The following is a 25508-nucleotide window of genomic DNA, read 5'->3' as shown; positions in this document are numbered from 1 at the left end:
TTTAAAAGTATTATTCATATCATTCACATCATAATTTACTAACCTGAAAGATAATTTCAAAAATCCCATTATTTTCCTCTTTAAATGAGTGCTTAAATATTTATTTGATGATGATTAACAATTTTAGTGAAGCATTAACAAGTTGATGGACAAGAATCAAGTTTTGGTTCCCAAACTACTTACCAGAGCCTAAGCAAACCAGGAATTTAACATAAAGGAAGAACCAGGGATTGCATGCCCCATCTAAGACATTAAAAAATCAATTAGAAGCCAGGCATGGTGGCTCATTCCTGTAATCCCAACACTTTGGGAGGCTGGGCAGATCACTGGAGGCCAGGAGTTCGAGACCAGCCTGGCCAAAACTGTGAAACCTGTCTCTACTAAAAATATAAAAATTAGAGGGGTGGGGGCCTGTAGTCCCAGCTACTCAGGAGGCTGAGGCAGGAGAATTGCTTGAACCAGGAGGCAGAGGTTGTAGTGAGCCAAGATCACACCACTACACTCCAACCTGGGCACAGAGCAAGAATATGTCTCAGAAAAAAACAAAAAAGAAATCAATTAGAAAGCAAAAACATAGTGTAGGCTACCCAACACTTGTCTGTAGGTGGCTAAATTGGCCACAAGTTTGTAAATCCCACATGAAAGCTTAGAACCAGAATCTGAAGCTGTTTTCCTAATATAGCTGCTTCCTGTCACAAAGAGTCTATATAACAGATTACAAATTAATGAGTCCAAAGTAGTTTATGTACAGGTGATATCACTCACCTGGAGATTTCTTGTCACAGATTTACATGTCCTGAGTGAGAATTAATCATAACATAGAAATAACTTGAATATTTTCAAATGTATTATTATTATTTTTTTGCTTATAAGATCATAGATAATTGTTTTAGCACGTAAAAATGAACTACCACTATTGAAATGGCATTTTACCTGCTTAAGAAATCGGTCAGATGCGTGGCTGTGCTTAGTTAATACACTTGGCAGAGCAGGATTAGCATACTCAAACTGAGGATTGTAAGTATAGTCAGATTTGAAGAATCTCAGTTTTTCTTTCTCTAAGTTGGTGGGTTTTATAGCAGTCAATATACAAAATTTCTTCCCAGAAAAGTCATCTCCCTTCTCAAAGCTTCTAGACAGCTGAGGCTGTGACTTTGGCTTTTGGAGAGTGGAGAAATGGCACCGCTTGACCTTGCTTTTGGGTTTAGGTGGCAGTACTATGGCATTCCCTGAAACAGAGATATCATGTGTAAACTTTACAGGACTTGACACTGAACTAGTGACAAAAACAGCAGGCCGCCTCTCCAGGCAGTACCAAGTACCACTGCTCGTCACAGGCACCAGGGCTTTCATCCTGTGAGGATCTTTACTACGAGAAGTGTTAGCAGATTTGCTGGGTTTTCTACATCTTTTGGAGTAGGCGGAGGAAGACTGTTTTTGTGAATGATGCTTTCTTTCCTCCTTGCTCTGTAGTAGGACATTGTAACTACTGGTTCCAGTTGTGAAAATGTCTTTTAGCACTCCCGAGGATAAATGTGAAAGGCTTCTTTTGCTGTCGATGATCAAGTAATCTTCTGCATTTAGAATAGACTTCTTAGCAAGTTCTTGCTCAGGCCAGTGAAGCTTTTCTGTATTAATAAACAAAATCAAAACAAAAGAAATAACAAAGAAACCAGATGAAGCAAATTGTTTATTATAGGACAAGCATTCTGAAGATTCTTTAAACTTTGTAATTTTGCAATAATCTTTAGAGAAAAACATTTTAAATATTAAAAGGATATATTACTAAACTTTGGTCATGCTAGACACTGTCAATTCTCTTCTCTATAAGTGCATATAAGTTAAATTATCTATAAAAATCCTCAGCTTCAAATCATTTAAATGATAAAAGTCTAATATGTGAGATAATATACATAAATAATCTGAATACTTTACTAAAGAATGTAGATTTCGGCTGGGTGCGGTGGCTCATGCCTATAATCCCAGCATTTTGGGAGGTTGAGGCAGGCAGATCACTTGAGTGGGAGCCGGAGACCAGCCTGGTCGACATGCTGAAACCCTCTCCCTATCAAAAAATACAAAAATTAGCTAGGTATAGTGGCGCACACCTGTAATCCCATATACTGGGGAGGCTGAGGATGAGAATTGCTCGAACCCAGGTGGTAGAGGTTGCAGTGAGCCAAGATCACGCCATTGCACTCTAGCCTGGGCGACAGGGTAAGACCCTGTCTCAAAAAAAAAAAAAAAAATGTGGATTTCATAGAAACGATATATTTTAAAATAGTATTTTTAATAATAAAGTAAAATCCAAGGCACTTTCAAAGATAATACAATCTTGAAATTTGGAAATATATATAAAGGTGGCTATCAGCAAAAGAAGAACAACAAAGCCTTACTCAAAAACCATTGTTAAGTTTAAACAGATAATATATGCATCTTCAAGCATGTTTTAGTAATGTCACTTAGTATGAACAATTTCTTCAGAATTATAAGCTGCAAGTTAAGGTTACAGAAAAACAAGGTTTTTTTTCTTGGCAAGTTAGGAACAAATTTTAATAACTATTACGAAGGTATCAGTATGTCAAATGGCAAGTTAAGGAGAGGGCAGCTTTGTATTTAGACCTCACAAGTGCTTTAAACTAAGAATCACTGTATATACTGTTGCGCATTTACTCCTTTAAAACTGTGTTGATTTGCATTTTTTCATTCAACAAATATGTAGAATACTACTAATTCAGCACATGGCTCTGATAAACAACTGTATAAACACGTTGTTACCTATAACCAGCTACTTTTTTTTTTTTTTTTTTTTGAGACAGAGTCTTGCTTTGTCACCTAGGCTGCAGTGCAGTGGCATAATCTCAGCTCACTGCAACCACCGCCTCCCGGGTTCAAGTGATTCCCCTGCCTCAGCCTCCCGAGTAGCTGGGACTACAGGCGCATGCCACCACGCATGGCTAATTTTTTGTATTTTTAGTAGAGAGGGGGTTTCATATGTTAGCCAGGATGGTCTCAATCTCCTGACCTCGTGATCCGCCCACCCTGGCCTCCCAAAGTGCTGGGATTACAGGCGTGGGCCACTGTACCCGGCCCAACCAGCTTCTAATCTGGCTCTGAAGACAAGGCATTCCTATGAGGATTTCAATAATAATACAGTAGTATATAATTAAATGTGAAAAACAAAAGACACAGACAATAACCTACAGTTCAGATGAGAAAGGAGGCAATGTGAAGAGAAACAGATGAGATTTCAAGTAGGTCCTTAAGGGCTTTGAGACTCAATTCTAAACTGATGAAGAGCTTGTCTTAAACACAGCTCATCTGAACAAGACTCCAGCTCAAGTCCTGTCAATAAGTGTTCACTGAATAAACAAATGAATAAATAAATGACCCTAAACATGCAAACCATTCTGAAAAAATATGTACTTGTAGTTCTGGGACAATTCAATATGAGATTACTGCAGACATGAAAATATAACAGGAAAGACCCTAAACCAGTGTTTCTCAACAGAAGGCAATTTTACCCTCCAGGGGACATTTGGCAATGTCTAGAGACATTCTGGTTGTCATAACTGGGGAGGGGCTACTGGCCTCTAGCAGGTAAAGGCCAGGGATGCTGCTAAAGATGATTCACTGCCTAGGGCAATCTCCTACAACAAAGAAATATTGATTCCAAAATGTCAACAGTATCAAGGGAATGAAACTCTGATCTAAATGTTAGTTTTTAAAACACAGGAGTCATAGCGTCTAGGGTAAAGAAACAGTACTAAAGTAGATAATAATCCAAATATATAAGGTATTTAAAAGTCTTTTTACTTACATTTTCTAGGCCAGCATGTGAAACCTGAATTCTGGTGTCTAAAAGATAACGTAATGGTATCTCTAGAGCTTGCAGGGGCTAAATGTCTACTATATGTATAAGTTTAGAGGTAGGAGCTAGATCACACAGGGTCATGTTGAAGATAGGTTGTACAAAGAAGCCGCTCAATAAATGTTACAGACTCAACAAGACAAAATTAATGGGACAAATAAACAAAGTGTTCATTATAGGCTGGTAGCTCCCAGTTTCTCAGGAGTTTCAGACTTAGGTGTTGCCAACTAATAGTCAAAACTGGGCAGGCCAGGCAAACAGGCTAAGGAATACCAGGACACAGGCTGCAGCCCAAATGCCCAGGAACAATGTCGGTTTCCCTAAAATGACACCACAAGTTTAGGAGATAAGAGGTGATAATGAAAAGAAAACCGCAATAGACACAAAAAGGGAAAGAGTAAAAGAACTCAAATAAGCAAAAGCCTAGGAAGCAGGGTAAGGACTAGGTGTAGCCAGAAAGGTAAAGGGAGGAAATCAGGTTGTTTTCTCGGTTGATCTTCATAATAAAAAGGGATGGAGTTACATCAAATTAAAATCAATGAATAAGACTACTCTCAAGAATTTCTGTTTTGATGATTCATTACATATATGTTGTACTGATTTTTTAAAAATGAATATTCAATGTAAAAATGCTTTGTTTTCCAAGACCTAGTAGCTTTATGACCAAAAAACTGGGCTTGCTGAGTTCTTCTGTTTTGTCATAAAGCATCAGTGACGTTCAAATTCATAATTTTGTGCCATCTGAAACAGCCTATACATTTCCTGATACTAAAAAAAAGGTCCTAAACCACCTGTCAAAATACTCAAGGAGGAGTGAAGTATGGCAGCAGGGTGACAGTGTAAGCTTAACAGAAACGCTCTCCCCAGGAATTATAGCATTTCAGTTCACTTGCTAATTATCTCCTGAGAAGCTTACCATCAGTCCTTCTGAAGCCCCATCTGCTGCTGAGTAAAGTTTGGGAGTGTTAATGGTGTATTTATTTTACAAATGCCAATCCTGCCAAATGCTGGATAGCCCATGAAGTTCATAAAAGTGGGGCAGATGGTCCTTCACGCAACTCATACGAGGTGGAAATAAATTAATTTCTCAGAGTCACACTAATTGTATTTCAGTTGCCTTAAAAAGTATCATAGAACCTAAGAGATTGTTTTTGTAATTTTAAATACTATTGCTTATTTTGTGAAAAAAAAAAAAAGACTTTTGAACATGCGTAAGAACAATAAGAGGCCGATAACATTTCCAGTTGGCCACACAATTTATTAAAGAACATTCTATTTTCTGAATCCTTTTTTTTCTGAAAAATTAAAACATTTTTTAAGCATAAGCAGACTTATTTGGAGGAAGTGTAACTTATGTTTTCCCAGAAAAGTAATAAGGTAATTAAAAAGCATACTTTTTCACATTAAAGGTAGTTGTCATATAGTGTAACACTTAGCTATAAGCAATGTTTCACTATAATATTGGAGAGAATGAAAATAATTTGTTGATAGAAGAAAATCGTTCACTCCAACCTGATTACCGATACTGAGGAAAAAAGGGTAAATAGTATTGCTACATTAAAATTGACAGTCTGTTCACCGGTAAGTGAATATACTGATTATCAACACAATGAAAGCTTAATATGTATCTAGAACAGGAGAAAAGGATACCAAGATTCCTGACATCCATTCCCAGCTCTTTCAATGACCTCTCTGTAATACTAGCCTAATCATTAAACCCATCGGTAGCACCTGTTCCTCATCTAAAAGAATGGGGGGGAAAAGGGAGACACTGCTCTCTAAACGTAATGTATCACAACTGTGAGTAGGTGAGGTTGTAGTAATCAGGAGATCTCTAGCTAAAAAAGAAGATCACTAGAAACAAAGCCTGGTGGCAAATACTATTCAACCAGTTTTGACCGACAAAATGGAAATTTCATATGGTTCACTAATACTTAGGAAACCTAATAATCTGGGATAATTTTATACCACAAAACAATAGATTACTTGATTGCAAACAAAAGAAAGGGCAAAACAAAACAAAATAATCCCCAAACAAGATAAACACTTTAATTTTATCAAGACTTACATCACTTAAAACTCAAAAGAAGCCAGGCACAGTGGCACATGCCCGTAGTTCCAGCTATTCAGGAAGCTGAGGCTGGAAGACCACTTGAACCCAGGAGTTTGAGCCTAGACAACACAGCCTAGATAGCCTAGACAACATAGCAAAACCCCAACTCTAAAAAATGAACGAACAAACAAACAAACAAACAAACAAAACCCTCAAATAATATCTATCAACAGTAGACAGGATGAATAAATTGTGGTATGCTCGTACAACAGAAGATTATACTGCAATAAAAACTGAGGTTGTAAGTAACGATATGGATGTATCTCAGACAATGTTCAGCAAATGACAACAGATCAAAATATTATATAGTGTATAATTCCATCTATCTGTAGTCCAAAAACAGCAAAACTAATTTATGGTATTAGAGGTCAGAATAGCAATTACATTTGAGGGAGGAATCATAATTTGGGAGGAGATATCAGGAAACCTACTAGGTGCCAGAAATATTCTCTCACTGTTCTAGGCAATGGTTATGTATGTACAAATTCATTGGGCTGCACATTTAAGACTTGTCTAAGTTACACTTTAATTTTTTTAATGGTGTATAAAAATCAGTATCCTTAAAAACATATTTATTGCTCAATTTGTCTGCAGTATAACAGATAATCTGATCACTATAATATCTCTAAATTCAATAGCAACTAATGTAGTTTATCGACAGTAAGAAAATGAGATGAAAGGCGCTACTAATGTCATTCAGGAACTCAGAAACAACTGTACTTCAGGATTCTTAAAAATTTCACAGTCCAAGGTAAGAGCAATTCGGTGTGGCTCTATTAGTAACTTACAATGGGACACTCTTGTTTTGGGGTCAGAAGTAAGTGATAGAGAGAGAGAGAGAGAGAGAGAGAGAGAGTTAGTTGTTTTTTACAGTTAGAAATATACAGAGTAGTCTAGATACCCTTGATGGTGATGGTTGTGGTAAGAATGAGCATTATACATCATCTAAAATGACACAATGTTCCAGAAACAAACTTTCCCATGGCTTTCCCTTGGGATGAACAAAACTCCTGACCATGGTCTATGAGGTCACTCTTGGTCAGATCCTTCTGCCTCTGCAGCCTCACCTCACAGTGTTCCTCAATTTCTCCAATCCAGCTTTCTCTCATTTTGTCCACACCTCATTCTCACCATGCTCCTTCCGAACATATTTCTTCCCATGCTGCTCCCTGTGTCTGCTGGTCCCTTCTATCCCTCTCTTTGTTAGATTAATACTCATCTTTTTTTTTTTTTATTAATACTCATCTTTCAGTTCAAATAGCACTTGGTCAGGAAGCCTTCCTTAACCTTTTCATTTTAGACCCTCATAACACCTTGTATATTGTCGTCGAAGTACTTATCATGGTTGCAGGTTTATATTTTTTGTATGATGGACTTCCTCAACAATGAAATTATAAGCTCTTTTAGAGCATACATCTGTGTTTTTGCTCATTCACTGTCCTGCTTATGGAAGGACGGCCAGAGAGGTAGACAAGGGAAGATAATATTTGAGAGGAAAGAAAAGGTAAAAGACTAAGTTGCCTGAAGGTTGAGGAAAAAATTATCCCGGGAAGGCAAAAGAAAAATGAAACAATCATTGAGATTGAAGACAAGTTTGAATGGTAGGTGCCAGTTGCTGTAGGACAAACAGGACTATGTGCCTAGGTATATTCATCCTGTAGGTCCTAACACTGGCCTTAAGACTTTTGTTTCCAGTATTTTTAAACATTCATCTTTGATATAAAGACACCTCATTTCTGAAATGACTCATTAATCACTTCTTACATCACATACAAAATAAAGCCGATAGGAAGTCGTAAATGAACATAATCTTATATGGTTTCTCATAGCATTTTGTTGATGAATGAACTAGATGTCTTCTATTTTTAAATAAACAAATTTATATTCAAGTAAAATATGATTTTCCCAGGTAAAAGTTATTATTTACATACTTGCCTGTGATTAAAAACTTAAAAACCAACACTTGAGCAAACCATCGGATAACGTGACACTGATATTAAAGGAAATCTTGATGTTGGATTTTGTGGCTCAAATCAGTGTACCGTCACTACAATAGTGAGCTGATTTTCCTAGTAATTGAGAACATAGGCTTTAGAATGAGTTGTCTGGTATAAATCTTGTCTCTGTTTATTAATAGCTATAACCTTGACCAAGTTATATAACTTCTTGTGCTATTGTTTTCTTATCTGTAAAATGGGATGATAATAATAACACATACTTTATAGTATTGTTGTAAGGATTTTAAAAGCTAACATATGTGAAGTGCTGAGTATAGCACTGGACTATACATAAGCAGCCTTTGTTAACTATTATTACTAGTATCACATTAAATGTTATATTCAGCTCCTACAGAAACACCACAATGGAAAAATGTAAATGGGGAAATATTTGGAATCATTAAATTTGGATTCCAAGGCAAATTTCATGTTAAGAAGGTAATTAATCTATATTTTAGAATCAAGATTTTAGTGGCTTTAGTATAATAAACCTTTTTTTTTTTTTTTAATCCTGGAAGCTAAAGTAGAATTTTTTGTGTGTGTGTGACAGAGTCTCACTCAGTGGCCAAGGCTGCAGTGGCAATCCTGGCTCACTGCAACCTCTGCCATCTGGACACAAGTGATGCTCCTACCTCAGCCTCCCAAGTAGCTGGGACTAGAGGCACAGGCCACCATGCCAGTTTAAGTTTTTTAAAAAAACTTTGTAGATATAGGGTTTTGCTATGTTGCCCAGGCTAGTCTCGAACTCCTGAGCTAACATAATCCGCCCGCCTCTGCCTCCCAAAGTGCTGGGAGTATAAGCATGAGCCACTGCACCCAGCCTGAGAAGGCCATGAGAAGTCAAAAAAACCTTTTCTGATTTGATTCTATTTTTAAACAGCATAGATGGTGTACACACCCCTCTTATTTCATTGTCCTCCTCCAATCAGCAGTTCCACCAGGATATTGTATTTAGATTATGTTAAATCATGACTAATAAGTCAAAAGTGGGTAAGATATTATATAGGAAGTGATTTCTGAAACAAGTAATTGCTTCATTCCTGAAATATAAAATAATGAGTCTGTTCTATATTTGTAATGACTTTAGAACTGAAAAAAATGAACATATTTCCATCAGGATTCTTACCACAAACAATCAAGTTCTGCTCACCAGAAAGAAGAACATGGGTATCTTAGATATCAATGAATTGTGAGGGAATAACCAGGGGAGAGGAGGGCATGTTTTCAGCTTAACTCTCTTCATGAAGTTTCCAGCTGTCCAAATTGGGTTTTTCCAATATTGTAGTGAAATGCTGGGCACAGGGCTCTCGAATTATTCACTTAGTTAAGTACTATATAAAAGAAAGGGAGAAAGTAGTCTGAAAAATACCCAGTTATTTTTAAAGGAATTGTAAATTAGAGGCTTGAATGGCCTCAAATGGCTATTTGAACTTTATTGTACTATAGAAATTCACTGCCAAATTATCTACCTCAGGGTTTGCAACACACAGGGTTAGATTGATAAATGTACCCACCACTAAATTATGGGAAGGGGAAAAAGACAAGAGGAATGGGTCTCCTACTTTCTAAAGTATCTCTTCTCAAACTTCTAACTCAACATGTTGACATATCAAGAGATCACTATACATGACTAATTGATCAGAGTATCTACTTTCTAATACTAACATTATTTGTATATCCACAATGATTGTTACAGTTTGGGGAAATAATTTTAATCAATGTGATTTCTCAATCAAATAATGTGCACTGTGACAGATATTTTTCAAAGCTGTGGTTCTCATGGAGGAGAAGGAGATGTTGCCCACCCCCCAAATTGTGATTTTTTTTTAGTTGTCACAATTATCAGATTGGGGCAGAAAACAGTATCCCACAAGGAAGAATTATCATGTTCAAAGTTAACAGTGCTAGGCTGGGTGCAGTGGCTCACTCCTGTAATCTCAGCACTTTGGGAGGACGAGGTGGGAGGATCACCTGAGGTCAGGAGTTCGAGACATGCCTAGCCAACATGGAGAAACACCGTGTCTACTAAAAATACAAAAATTAGCCAGGTGTGGTGGCACATGCCTGTAATCCCAGCTACTCGGGAGGCTGAGGCAGGAGAACGGCTTGAACCGGTAAGGTGGAGATTGCAGTGAGCCAAGATCACACCATTGCACTCCACCCCGCGCAGCAGAGCAAGACTCAGTCTCAAAAACAACAACGATAACAAAAAAGTTAATAGTGCTGAGGTTGAGAAACCTTGCTCCACATTTATAAGGTATGACACTTTTAAGTAACTTTTGACATTTTAATAGTGTTTTAAGATGAAGGTAGCATCTACATCAAATCACATTTAAAAAAAATCTAATTCCAATTAAAGTTACCTTTCCATCTTAGATCCTGTAACTATCTATGCTTCCTGTCAACGTAAATAATGAGATACATCGCGGCAATGTCATGATTGCACAAATCAACTCCGTGTGTTATTATAACACCGAACATGAAATAAAACAGTATAAAATTAAGGTCACGAATATTTTCACTGGAAAGAGGCTTGCTCACAGAAAAACAGTCTATTGGGTACAGCACTGCTTTAAAGTTTAAAATTCTGGCTTTATTTTGGCACTAGTTTAAGGGTAGGTATTTCCCTTTACTCCGTGGTTCTTCGTCATGATTCTGAACTGCCAAAACCCTGCCTTGCAGAAATGTTTGCCTGCAGAGTCAAATCCTGGGAAAATGGCCTAGAAAATTGCTCTAATATTATTATGTAAGTTTTTTCTAATGGCTAACACGGATAGCGATTTACAAATAATAAGAGGCAAGTTCTGTGCTCCCAGAGGTTGAACTGAATTTTTAAGAAGGCAGGTAAACTTTCAGACTTTCTGATCTGTGGTCTGTTTAAAGACCCATGTTTTACATTTGGTATAACCCGTACTGTAAAATGGCCCACTAATAGTATCAGCTCAAAACGTTCTCACTGTTTAAGAATAAAAGCATACACACACAAATATACACAGTATAAATATTGAAATACAGAGATGTGTTCTTTCGCTTAGCTTATTTTTTCTGAACATTCTAGAAAATTATGACGCTTAATCACACACCTAGCGTGTTTTGAAACAGGATTTAACAGTCTTTGGATTGTACCTCTGTAGGACTGGCAACCGGTCTATTATAATCTTTTTCACGAGATTCCACAGCATGTACTTACTGATAATGAGTCACGAAAGGAAAAGGAGCCGATTTCTCTCTTCCCTCCGTAGGTTTTTCGCGAGCGCCTCCAGCGCGCCCCGCAGGGCTCCGGGCGCAGGGTGGAGTCCCGAGCCGCGTGCCCAGCCCGCAGCTACCATCACCTGGGCCCGGGACGACCGGACCCCGGTCCGCTCCGCACCCCCGCGGCGACCAGCCCTTCCCCGCACTCACCCGTCACGCGAATGGACTCCAGCATCGTCCCGCCGAGGCCCGGGGCGGCGGGCTCCGCGGGCGCAGGGGCAAGGACCGCGCGGGGGCCGGGCCGGACGGCCTCTGGCCTCTGACCCGGGCCTCAGTGGCGGGGCGCGGCGGGAGGCGGCTCTCCGCTACCTGGAGCAGGATAAGGAGAGTAAGGGCGGACGAAGACGTGCGGACACCGACAGTGAGCAGCGCTTCCACCAGCCCGCAGCTGCTGGAAGGTGCACACGGCGGCCCTACGGTGCCCAGCAGCGCTTAGAACCTGCCACCGTGACGTGGCCGCTCCCCTGGTTGCTAGGAAACTCCCCCCGGGGTCCGCGCGCGCTGCGCTTCACCGAGCCTGCGTGCCGCTGGGGGCGCTCGTGCAACGAAGGCCGGCGGGCAGCGAGAGAGAGCAGGAGGAACTACAACTCCCGGCGTGCACAGCGCGGGTCCGTACTTCCGGGACTTGTGAGTGTGCCCGCTAGCGGCTGGGGTCTCCGACCCGTTGGATAACGCAAGTTGAGTGATCTTTCATAGACGTTTGTTCACGTTCAAGGGGGACTTAACTCCATGGTGCACGGTGACACTGGGCCCTAGCTGCAAATAGCAAAGCCAGTCTCCCCGTCCTTCAGCTTACGAGGTGCAGGGAAGCTAAAACACCTTTCGGGTGAGCTAGTAAGAGTGAAAGTACTTGACAGTACTCCAGCATACTATCCTTAATACCGAAATTAACATTTTAGCTTGTGATTCTGCAATTGGTAGAGGCTTAATGTTATTTTCAGTTTATTACTCATTTTCTTAGCAAATGTGAAAATGCAATCTTTTACAATAACCATGGGAGGCGGGCCACGGTGGCTCATGCCTGTAATCCCTGCACTTTGGGAGGCCAAGGCCGGTGCATCGCTTGAGCCCAGGAGCTGGAGACCAGCCTGGACAACATGGTGAAAGGCCTTCTCTACTAAAAATGCAAAAAATTAGCAAATCGTGGTGGTGCACTTCTGTAGTCTCAGCTACTTTGGAGGCTGAGGCGGGAGGATTGCTTGAGTTTGGGAGGTGAGAATGCAGTGAACCATGATGGCACCACTGCACTCCAGCCTGGGTGACAAAGTCAGACAAAAAAAAAAACAAGGCGGTGGGAGCAGGAAATGTAGACTAAACTATTCAACAAACATTTTTTGAGACCCTAATGTGTGCAAGGTTCTGAGTCAGGCTTTGAGGACATCAAGGGAAATGAAATAAGCCTAGCGGACCTTACAGTCTAGGAGGAGCTCATGAGATAGTGCGGGCAACTGTCAGTCTTCAGACAGTTTCATTTTCTCTTCATTCTCAAGGCTGAGGTAGGACATGGAAATAACTGCGTTGTGTTTTCAAACTCAGGAAAGTTGAATATCAGAACCGTCAAACTCTGAGAATGACAGACAACCTGTGAGAAACTGTGTCTTTGTCACTTAGGAGAGAACAGTGGAAATGTAACTATATCACAAATACTGGATAACCTCACTTCATATTCTGTCTTCAAACCCTGTGAATACTATCTTCAAAATACATCCAGAATCTAGCCACTAGCTACCACTCTGGTTCAAGCCACAACCATCTCTTGTCTGGATTATGGTGGAGTCTTCTAGACAATCTCCCTATTTCACCTACCCTCTTTCATACTGTTCTCAAAACTCAGTGACCAGAGAGAACCTGTGAAAAAATCAGATCATGTCACTGTTCAAAACCTTCAGGGCTCCCTTTCCTGTGAAGTCCTTTATGACCTAGCCTCCTGTCACCTCTCTGATCTCATCTCCAACTACTTCCTCCCCCATGGACACACTGCCTCTTCGATATTCCTCAATTCCAGGCACTATTTCACCTCAAGACCTTTGCAACTTGCAATTCTCCCTGCATAGAATGTTTCTCCCCCAGATATCCACAGGGCTAGCTCCCTTCCTTCCCTCAGGACCTAATCCAAATGTCACCTCTTCGTGAGCCTTTCCCTGACCACTCTATTTAAATTTCTACTCCATATTTCCTATAGCCCTTTTCTGCTTTATTTTTTTTTAACTTAGCCCTTAACATTATCTAATTTATTATATATTTTATAGATTTATCATGACTATTGTCTGTCTCCATCGTTAGAGTAAAATTTCCACAAGTGCAGTGATTTTTGTTTGTTCACTGCTATATTTCTGCATTAAGAAGAGTGGCTGGCACATAGTAGGCACTCAGTGAATATTTGTGAATTAATGAACAAGTAGACAATAGAAAGTGTGTGCATTTTCAATGATAACTAAAATAATATAGAATTATATCAAATGGACCAGCAGATGAAGAACAAATCTGCTTTGGGTTAAAACACTTGCTATAGGCTGGGTGTAGTGACTCACGCTTACAATCCCAGCACACTAGGAGGCAGACGCAGGTGGATCACTTGAGATCAGGAGTTCAAAACCAGCTTGGCCAACATGGTGAAACCCTGTTTTTACTAAAAATACAAAAAATAGCTGGGCATGGTGGCTCATGTCTGTAGTCCCAGCTACTCAGGAGGCTAAGGCAGGAGAATCACTTGAACCCAGGTGGCAGAGGTTGCAGTGAGCCAAGATGGCACCATGCACTCCAGCCAGTCGAAATGGGTAACAGAGCAAGACTCTGTCTCAAAAAAAAAAAAAAAAACACTTGCTATAGTAATGAGCAACCAATCTGTTGCATTTGTAAGAGTAGTAATTCTTACAACATATGTCCTAAGGAAAAAGGCTCTAAATGAACCATGCTGTTGGCTTCCTTATATACTCAGAATTCTGAAGGCTGTTTTCCAAGTTTGCTATAAATGCATCTATTACCTCTACAATTTTCTAGTTTTTAAAGTCACTGTCACTGCAGTTTAAGAGCTATTTCTCAAAAAAGAAAGCCTCCTAAAAGATGTTACCAAGTCATATGTTCAGTGTCTGTGCAGAGTTTACTCTGAATGCTTTTACGAAAGTATATTCAGTCACATCGTCCATTTTCATTATATTTCATTATATTTCAATGTAACCAAGATATACATTACTTCCTCATTCCAAAGGTATCTATTTAAATAGAAGACACTGGGCTTGCTGTTTTTAGAGTACATAATAAAACATGATACCTATCCTCAAGGAACGTCCTGAGTAGTAGGGAAGATTTTTTATAATACACATATATGTGTGCATATATATATATATATATATATATGCACATGTATACATACATATAAACATTTAAAAATGTGTATTCTAATTTCAATCTTTTATTAAACTTAAGAATTCCAAAAATAAGCAAATTTGATGCCTCTGTAGTTAGCCTACCTTGAATATTATTTCATTCTTTACTTTTATAATTATTTTTATGTTCACTCTACCAATATCTTCTTGTGGATGATTTTGATTCTAAATATCCTTAATGATAAGTACCATATAAAGGTATTTATCAATGTAATCAAAATATTTTTAAAAATTTCTCTGTGTATTATTGAAGCATTCTTGCTAACAAATTCATGAATACAAAGAGTTATCTAATTTCTTATAAAACTTGTACTGTTATCAGCTCCTTTTACTATTCCCAGCTATGCAATTATTCATCCTCATCAAGCCTTGTGTATCTGCTTTGTTAATTACTGATTCGTGCTATGCCTGCTTAGTGTTTCCATTGGGTTCAGCGTCTGCAGCTGTCCAGTTGGCTGCTTTTGAGTCGGCATTGTTTTTACATATCAACAAGAACAATGAACAATCTCATCGTTCTGAGAAATTTTCCTTTATACCTGTTCTACATTAACCATTAATATTGAGATAAGATGATTGACTTGGTTATGTTACTGCTCCATTTTTAGATCACTAATTTCAAGATCAAGTTAGGAATTTATTAAAACTGCTTTTATTTATTTTATTTTATTTATATTTATTTATTTATTTATTTATTTTGAGATGGAGTTTCGCTCTTCTTTTTGCATAGGCTGGAGTGCAATGGCGTGATCCTGGCTCACTGCAACCTCCACCTCCCGGGTTCAAGTCATTCTCCTGCCTCAGCCTCTTGAGTAGCTGGGATCACAGATGTGCGCCACCACACCCGGCTAATTTTGTATTTTTAGTAGAGACAGAGTTTCACCATGTTGGTTAGTCTGGTCTTGAACTCTTGACCTCAGTTGATCTGCCTGTCTTGGCCTCACAAAGTGCTAGGATTATAGGCATAAGCCACCACCCCGGCCATTAAAACTGCTTTTAATAATTTATGTTTATCTTTAAGGATGTCCTTTACCCTTTTCAAAGTTTTACTAAACTTAAATTTTTCAATAATAACCAAAAATGCCATTGCAGTTGTCTTACTGAAATATACTCACTGTCCTTTTATGGTCATCTTTATGTATTCTAGAAGCATTGTATTGTGGATCATTTTCACTAATGAATATCTGTAGTGATGATTTCCATTTAATTTTAGATTTAAAATAATAGAAAAATAGGTGTTTTGATGGAAATATTGTTATTTTATGTGTGGCGGGATTGTTATGCTATGGATAAATAACTTATTTATTTCATTTTTGGTAGGGGGACAGGCCCTCACTCTGTCGCCCAGGCTGGAGTACAGTGGCACGATCATGGTTCACTGCAGCCTCAACCTCCCAGGCTCAGGTGATCCTCTTAACCCAGCCTCAGCCTCTTGAGTAGCTAGGACTATAAGAATGTGCCACCAGGCTAGGCAAATTTTTTTTACATTTTTTTGTAGAGATAGGGTTTTGCCATGTTGCCAGGCTGGTTTTGAACTCCTGGACTCAAGCAATCTGCCTGCTTTGGCCTCCTGAAATGCTAGGATTACAGATGTGAGCCACCACGGCTGGTCAATAACTATTTTTTTATGTTGTCAGTAACTTGTTTAATTAACTACTCATGTTAATCTGTATCTTCTTTTTACATAGTCGAACAGACGTTGACAAATGTTTATTTACTATTCATAAGTTGATGGAGTTTTGATATAAAAAAAGTAAGTTAAACCATCTGATTAATAAAAGAAGATCATTTTCTTTTTAGAAAAAAAAGATCAACATCCTCCTTGTTAAAGACTCAGGAGAGGTTTGATCATTCGCCTTGATAGGGGATAGATGCTAGTAAAGACCAAAAAAGAAGAGAAAGGTGATAAAGTCTGGACAAGGCTGCCAGAAAGTGTTGCTACTGGGAGAAAACTATACTATTTTGCTTTTTTATTTTTTTTCAGAGATGAGGTCTCATTCTGTTGCCCAGGCTAGAGTGCAGCGGTGTGATCATAACTCCTGGGCTCAGGCAGTCCTCCCACCCTGGCCTCCCAAGTACCTGGGACAACCAGCACTTCTTGTAGAGATGGGATATTGCTTTGCTGCCCAGGCTGGTCTCAAATTCCTGGCAATCCCCTCTGTCTCCCTCTGTAGCCTCTCAAAGTACTGGGATTACAGTTGTCAGCCACCACACCCGGCTTATAATACTTCACTTTCTATAGCAGAAGTTCATTTTTTTGAGAGCATATCATGCTTGCAACTGAAAAAAAAAGTTTAATTTCTTAAAAAGAGGTTTTTATCTTATTAACTAGGAAAAAGAATTAGAACATTATATGTACTTACTTGTAAGTTTCAGTTGAGAGGTTAAAAAATGGGGAGGGAAGCTTCTGCAGCCTGCCATTATAAAAGAACAGAGGAACTCTAGTTGCAATACCTCAGATTCTGATAAGCATTACCAGAAGCCTCAGGGAAAACTATAAACAATGTTTCGCCATTCATAAAAGAAGAGAGAGAGAAAAAAAAAGAAATCTGGGAAATAGTTGGTAGAATTGGTTTTTCTTTGGCTTTAAAAAAATTTCAGCAAAGTTTGAATGCTTTCAGGACATCTATATCAAGAGAATGGAATGTTTTGCAGCATTTCTATATTCAGGAGAATGAAGAGCATTAAGTGGAAGCCAAATAAAAGAATGCTTTATGAAACAACTCTGCCTTTTTACCTCAATGAAAATAGAACAGCACAAAAACCCTGGGAAACACTGTGATTTTAAGTATGTGTAAGTGATATTTTTGATGTTTGTTGGAAATGATTTAGGAAGGAGGGATGTTTTCTAATCAGCCAAAAACATACTGCTCTTACTTATATTTTGGAGAAACCAAAATGTAAATTAACTTACTCCTTCCATAGATATTTAAGTTCCTATTATATACAAGGTAAAAAGATGATGAAAAAGATATAAAACCTGCCTTCAAATAACTTACTGATGGTATGTACATACATCTGTAAAAATGATGGCTGGGTGCGGTGGCTCACATTTGTAATCCCAACACTTTGGAAGGCAAAGGTGGGTGAATCACCTGAGGTCAGGGGTTCGAGACTGGCCTGGTCAACATGGTAAAACCCTGTCTCTACTAAAAATACAAAATTAGCTGGGCATGGTGGTGCATGCCTGTAATACCAGCTACTCGGCAGGCTGACGCAGGAGGATCGCTTAACCCTATGGGCAGAGATTGCAGTGAGCCCAAATGGTGCTACTGCACTCCAGCCTGGGCAATAGAGCAAGACTTCATCTCAAAAAAAAAAAAAAAAAAAAGCAATAAAAATGATGTACATGCATCAATCAGTCCTTTAGCATATACAACAGGGATGCTGGGTTAAGCAAATGAGAGTCCCAGTCCTCATGGAACTTATGATATACTGGAAGAAAAAATAACAACCAAGTTAACAACTGATATAATTTCAGATACAGATAGGTGCTACAAAGTATGGCAAATCAGGAAAATAAGCTAGATGATAGGTAACTTGGAGTGATCAGAAAAGGCCTCTGAAAAAGTACCTTTGAGCTGAGACTTGAAGAATAAGTGTCAGCCACTTGAAGAATAAGAGTCAGAATTTCCAGAAGATGAGCGTTCTAGGCAAAGGGAATTGCAAAGCCCAAAGCCCTGAGACCAGAATGAATTGGCATGATCCTGAACCCATGTGAAAGTCAGTGTGGTTGAAGTCTATTAAGCTGGGGGAAAGCCAGTAGGAGAAAAGAGGTAGGCAGGGGCTAGGGAAGGGAGTTTAGACTTTATTTTTTATTCTTTTTAAATTTTTTGTAGAGATGGGGTCTTACGATGTTGCCTGGGCTGGTCCAGGACTCCTGGCCTCAAGCAGTCCTCCTACTTCTACCTCCCAAAGTGTCAGGATTACCAGTGTTAGCTACCACACCTAGCCTAGTTTGGATATTATTCCAAGTACAATCATAAGTCACCGGAGGATTTGAGGATTTTATATATATATATATATATTTTTAGACATGGTCTCACTCTGTCATCCAGGCTGAGTGTGGTGCTGAGATCACAGCTTACTGCAGCCTCCACCTCCTGGGCTGAAATGATCCTCCCTCCTCAGACCCCTGGGGTAGCTGAGACTACAAGCGTGAGCCACCACACATGGCTAATTTTTTTTTTTTTGTAGAGATAAGGTCTCACTATATTGCCCAGGATGGTTTCAAACTCCAGGACTCAAGTGATGCTCCTGCCTCAGCCTCCCAAAGTGCTGGGATTATAGGCATGAACTCCTGCACCTGGCCCACTGGAGGATTTTAAACAAGGGAGTGACATGATATGATTTTTGTTTTTAAAAGCTTGCATTGGCATCTCTGAGGACAATAAATAAGAATTTGAAAGTAGATGCATCGAGACCAGGTAAGAGCCTCTTAGAGTGGGCTAAGTGAGAGAGTGGTGATGGCTTTGAGTGGAATGGGAACTGAGGAGGGGAAGAGAAGAAGACTCAGGATCTGTGTTTTGGAGGTAGAGTTGATCAGCAGGTTAGCATGTGAATGGAGTAGAAAGAGTGGAAGGAGGAATTAAACATGACTCCTAGGATTTTGGCTTGAGCAACTGGGTGGATACTTGAAATGTAGAAGACTGGAGAACAGGTTTAGTGGGGAAATTCTATTCTGGATATGTCATGTTTAATATGCCAGTTGATATCTAAGCCAAGATTGTTTTTTGAGAGAGGGACTTGCTCTGTCACACAGGTTGGAAGGCAATGGCTCAAACATGGCTCAACTTCCTGTCTCAGCTTCCTGTGTAGCTGGGGCCATAGGCACATCAAGCACACCAGGCTAAGTTTTTGGTATTTTGTAGAGATGGGGTCTCACTTTGTTGCCCAGGCTGGTCTCAAACTCCTCTGCTCAAGCAATCCTTCCATCTTTGCCTCCCTAAGTACTGGGATTATAGGTGTGAGCCACAGTGCCTGGTCCCTGAAGTTAAGACTTCAAATAGGCAGTTGGATTTAAGAAGTCAGAGCTCAAGGAAGAGACCAGGCTAGATAAATAAATTTGGGAGCCATTACTACATGGATGGAATTTTTAAGTCAGTGGGGTACATAGGCAGACAGGAACATCTGGGAAGAATTTAGAGTTCTCAGTTATTTGGTTATGGGGCAGAGGAAGAAGAACCAGCAACGTTTTATCTCTCTCTCTCTCTATCTATCTATCTATCTACATCTACATACGGAGAAAGTAACATATACTATGTAACTGTAACTATGCATGTGTGTGTCTGTGTATGTATATATATATATACACCTATATACATATATGACTTTTTTTCTGAACTGTTTTAAGAGTAGCTTATAGACATGATATCCTTTTCCCTCTAAACACTTCAGAGTATGTATGCATATATATAAATATATATGTGTATATATACAGTCATGGGTCGCTTAATAATGGGGATATGTTCTGAGAAAAATGCATCTCTAGGTGATTTCATCATGGTGGGAACATCACAGAGTGTACTTACACAAACCTAGATGGTATAGCCCAGGCTACAAACCTGTTTAGTGTGTTACTATACTGAATACTGGAGGTAATTGTAACACAATGGTAAGTATACACACACACACACACACAAACACACACAGAGAGAGAGAGAGAGAGAGAGAGAGAGAGAGAGAGAGATTGAGAGTGTGTGAGAGAGAATATGAAGACAATGTAGTAAAATGTTGCTATATTGGGACTCTGGATGATTCCTGGAATCCAAAACTCTTTGTTCCACTTTTGCTCTGTCTATGTGTGTACCTGTAAACCTTTCACAACTTTTCTGTCAGTCTGAAGTATTGTCAAAATAAAGTGGTGCAAACCTAAGGTGGAAGATGACCTCACTCTGGACTAGGTCAGAAATCTTGTAAGACATAATATTCAGCTGGATTTATATTTAGAAATTCAAAGGTGATGGGCAGGACATTTTGCTAGTGGGAGTAGCATGAGAATGCCATAGAGGTGGCAAACAGCAGGGTTTGTTCAGGGAATGAATAGCAAGTGATTCTCTGATTCAAATGATTCAAATGGATTCTGAGCAACATTAACAGTCCAGTGGGATAAATCTGAAATGGAATTGGCTCAATTTCTTGTCTTTTTTCTGGCAATGTTGAGCAAGCTAGGAAAACAAAAAAGAGAAGGTTAGAGATGAGCAAGTTAAGTACAGCAAGAAGGACAAGAGGCCAAGGAGAATGGTATTAAAATAGTTTCTCTTCAGGTTGGGCTGGGAAAGAGCAAGTGAGGCTTAAAGGAGGCTGGGCCATGTTTGGGAAGAGATGCAGGAAAGGCCAATGACAGGCTCTGGAAATCTTAGACTAGTCACAGTCTTGTTTCCTCATCTGCTATTTTAAGGAGCTGGATTAGGTGATCTGTAAATTCCCTGACAGCTCTAAGGTTTTGTTTTGTTTTGAGATGAAGTCTCACTGAGTAGCCTAGGCTGGAGTGCAGTGGTGCCATCTCAGCTCACTGCAACCTCTGCCTCCTGGGTTCAAGTGATTCCCCTGCCTCAGCCTCCTGAGTAGCTGGGATTACAGCTGCACCCCACTTTACCCAGCTAATTTTATGTATTTTTAGTAGAGACAGGGTTTCACCATGTTGGCAAGGCTGGTGGTTTTGTTTTCTTTTGTTTTAAAGTTCCTTTCTCTTGGACTCCTTTTAAAAATAGATTGAGCACTTATGCTCAATGTTGATTGGAGTCCATGTGTGGCCATACATGTGGGTGGATGAGAAGGGAGGAGAGGGTCAGTACCGTTGGAAAGTTTGAGGAATGGTGAGGTCAGAGTATAGGAAGGAGGCTAGGTGTGGTGGCTCATGCCTGTAATCCCATCACTTTGGGAGGCCAAGGCAGGCAGATTATCTGAAGTCAGGTGTTTGAGACCAGCCTGGCCAACATGGTGAAACCCTGTCTCTACTAAAATATAAAAAATTAACCTGGCATGGTGGTGGACACCTGTAATCCCAGCTACTCGGAAGGCTGAGGCAGGAGAATCACTTGAAACTAGGAGGCAGAAGTTGCAGTAAGCTGAGACAATGACACTGCACTCCAGCCTGGGCAGCAGAGCAAGGCTCCATCTAAAAAAAATAAAAAAATAAAAAGGAAGGAGATTGTGGTCTGGGAGAATACATGAACAAACAGCAAACATTTCTTAAGGGCCTATTCAGTGCCAGGCATGAATGGGACTGAGGAAGACTGGGGAGGTGTCAGACTGTGAGAAGCAGGAAAGAGAAGAGTGAAAGTAGATGTCTGAACCCCAACATTTGGAAGGATTAATGAAAGAATAAATGAACCCTGGATCTGGAAATAGTATGTGAGGAGAACTTTTGAAGTGTTTAGAAAATCAGTAAGTTCGGGCCGGGCACAGTGGCTCACGCCTGTAATCCCAGCACTTTGGGAGGCCGAGGCGGGTGGATCACGAGGTCAAGAGATCGAGACCATCCTGGTAAACATGGTGAAACCCCGTCTCTACTAAAAATGCAAAAAAAGAAATTAGCTGGGCATGGTGGCGCATGCCTGTAATCCCGGCTACTCAGGAGGCTGAGGCAGAATTGCCTGAACCCAGGAGGCGGAGGTTGCGGTAAGCTGAGATCACGCCATTGCACTCCAGCCTGCGTAACAAGAGCAAAACTCCGTCTCAAAAAAAAAAGAAAATCAGTAAGTTCATGACAGACATCAATGTGGTGCAATGAACCTGTTACATTCTCTTTTATCAAATTTAAGAAGATTTGTGGCCAGGCATGGTGGTTCATGCCTGTAATCCCAGCACTTTGGGAGGCCAAGGTGGGTGGATCACCTGAAGTCAGGAGTTCAAGACCAGCCTGGCCAACATGGTGAAACCCCGTCTAAAAAAAAAATACAAAAATTAGCTGGGCATAGTGGCAGGCACCTGTAATCTCAGCTACTTGGGAGGCTGAGGCAGGAGAATCATGGGAGGCACAGATTGTAGTGAGCAGAGATTGCACCACTGCACTAGGTGACAGAGCAAGACTCTGTCTCAAAAAAACAAACAAAAAGATTTGTAAAATGTCTATTTGCATGGGAGAAAAATTTAAGATGTTATATTTGATGTTCAGTAAGGGGACTCTGATATTCAGGAAACACTGGCTGCTGTTATTTCTGTAATATTTAAGAGTGACTTCTATGGTATCAATAAAAAATTAAGTTTTGTAAAAATAACTAAGAAATCTAGGTATGGAAAAGTTATCAATATAAAAAGTATAGTGTGATAAGTACATAAAATAATGCTTCCTCTTTATGAAAAGATTTACTATAGTCCTTTAAATATGAATTCTATTAATATCCTTATTAACCATGTGAGAAAATAAAAAGGAGATTAAAGTTGTATGCATTTTGAGATTAGTCTATTGAATAAAGGAGTTATGCCTGTAGTTGCACTGGTTTTTGGAAACAGTATAATATGTTCAGAAAGTACCATACGTTTATACTCACTCTGGAATCTGAAACATCTTCATCAATTAAATTAGAAAAAAAAAATCTATGTGACACTAAGAATCATTAATAGTAGAGATTAGTACCATTAATCATTAATAGTAGAGAGTAGTAACAAGTAAAATAGTCCTTTTCAATAACATATTGATAACATCCTTTTATGGTTCTTGTTTCTTCGTTATAATAAATGTGTAAAAGAAGTGGCCCTTTAGCCAGGTAACCTGAAGTACAGAACTGGAGTTTAGTTCTTCTTGCCACTGCCTTATGATTAAGTCTTGGCCTTTTCTCTCCCTGTAAAAATAAAAAGATTTGTGTTATTGTATTACTTTATGAATCAAATGAGAATGTGTGTGACTGTATTTTAAAAATTTTTTTGAAAATATGCAGCATTTGGAGGGTCCCTGTTGCAGTCCATGCTTTAAAACGTTTGTGTTTTTCAGCCCTTTTATCAGCAAAAGACATGATTATTATTTCCTTTGTTTAAAAGAACAGTTTTTAGAAAGAGCAAATACTCATTTTCCAGGGCTACCTTTAATCTCTAGTTATTTCTACTTCAGACTCTTGTTTCTATTCTTAAAAATGTAATATGTTGTGGTCTTTATTTACATAACTTGGGAAGTTTTGTGTTTTATTTGAATAAGTAGGGAAGACACTTTTGATGACTTAGGCCAATCCCTTAGCCTCATTGCATCTCAGTTTCGCCATCTCTAAAATAGGAAAAAGAGTTATTCTTGTATTCATTTATTTAACAGGTATTTACTGCACTCATGTGCCAGAAAAAGCTGGGTTACAGCTATAAACAAGTCCCTGCCCTGCCATAGCTTATACGCTAGTAGGAAGGCCTAGATAATAAACATAAATACATAACCAAAATAATGTCAGATAGTGGTAAATGTGATGAAGAAGTCAGAGTAATAGAATGGAAAGTGAGAAATGAGGTGGGTGTCTACCTGATCAAAGAAGTCCTCTTTCAGGAAGTAGCACGTGCAAGCTTAGGCCCAAATAATGAGGATCAGACTTACTAAATCTAGAGGAGGAGTGTCCAGGCAGTGTAAAGTCCTTGAGGCAGGAAGGAATTTGGCATTTTTTTATGACCAGAAAAAAGGCCTGAAGCTGGAGACTAGTGTAAAAAAAAAAAAGGAAGAGTATTGTGATGTTAGGAAAATGTTAGTTTATTTGGAGAGGCAGGTAGGGTCCAGATCATGCATAGCCCTGTAGGTATGATAAGGATATTATTGGATATCATTTTAATTGCAATGAAAGACATAGAGCAGCTCCAAACAAGGAATTGGCACTGTAAAATTTACATTTAAAAAATATCCCTCTCTATAAATAAATTACTAAAACTAATTAGATCAGCAACAACAAAGATACACAGGAATACATTTAACAAACAAAAGTTTACAGATCTTTATGTAAGTATGTTATAGACATTTTAAAAGGTATAATGAACATATACCATGCTCATAAATGGGTAGGATTAGTGCCACAAAGATATAAATTATGTGATAAATTCAGTGAAATTTGAATTAAAAATCTTAAGAGGATTTTCTTTCTTTCCTTTTTGGAACTTGAGAATCTGACTCTAAAATTCATGTGGAAGAACAATGAGGCAAAACAAACCAAGTCAAATTGGAATTTGCCCTACCATATATCAACATTTATAATTAAGATAGTGTGATCTTGGGAGATGAATAGATAGATAGACCAGTAGAACAGAATAAAGCCTGACATAGACCTAAGTGTACATAAAAAGTTGAGGCTGAACATGATGGCTTACACCTGTAATACCAGCACTTTGGAAGGCCAAGGTGGGAAGATCACTTGAGACCAGGCGTTGGAGACCAGCCTGGGAAACAGTGAGATCCTGTCTGTACAAAAAATTTTAAAAATTAGTGGGGTGTGGTGGCATGCACCTGTTTGTCCCAGTTACTTGGAAGGCCGAAGTGGGAAGATTGCTTGAGGCCAGGAATTTGAGGCTGCAGTGAGCTATGATGTTGCCACTGCACTCCAGTCTGGGTGACAGAGAAAACCCTATCTCAAAAAAATAAAATAAAATAAAGAAAGAACATTTGGGTACGCACGGTGGCTCATGCCTGTAATTCCAGCACTTTGGGAGGCCTAGGTGGGTGGATCACTTGTGGCCAGGAGTTCAAGACCAGCCTGCCCAACATGGCAAAACCCTATCTCTACTAAAAATATAAAAATTAGCTGGGCATGGCGGCATATGCCTGCAGTCCCAGCTACTTGGGAGGCTGAGGCAGAAGAATCACTTGAACCTGGGAGGCGGAGGTTGCAGTGAGCAGAGATCACGCCACTGCACTCCAGCCTTGGCAACAGAGTGACACTGTGTCTTGGTGGGGGGAAAAAAGTTAATAAATTATAAAAGTGGCATTA

General features: G+C 39.4%; 1 protein-coding gene across 3 annotated transcripts in view; it reads right to left on the bottom strand.

Moving 5' to 3' along the window:
* The window catches only part of KIAA0895 (KIAA0895 ortholog), a 60405-nt gene that overhangs the window by 30571 nt on the left and 4326 nt on the right, over nucleotides 1-25508 (bottom strand). The window contains exons 2-3 of one of the 3 annotated variants that reach the window (XM_017502203.2): nucleotides 23333-23402; nucleotides 934-1628 (exon numbers count right to left, since the gene is read on the bottom strand). In XM_017502203.2, the coding sequence (XP_017357692.1) occupies nucleotides 934-1628; nucleotides 23333-23402 (765 nt within the window). Of the gene's footprint in view, nucleotides 1-933; nucleotides 1629-11383; nucleotides 11710-23332; nucleotides 23403-25508 lie in introns of those variants that run through there. The other 2 variants (XM_017502204.2, XM_017502205.2) reach the window with 2 other exon arrangements.

The sequence above is a fragment of the Cebus imitator genome, unplaced genomic scaffold, assembly GCF_001604975.1.
Source record: "Cebus imitator isolate Cc_AM_T3 unplaced genomic scaffold, Cebus_imitator-1.0 Scaffold294, whole genome shotgun sequence".
Taxonomy (NCBI): Eukaryota; Metazoa; Chordata; class Mammalia; order Primates; family Cebidae; genus Cebus; species Cebus imitator.
Note: the sequence above shows the minus strand (reverse complement) of the source record. Positions and strands in the feature narration are given on the sequence as shown.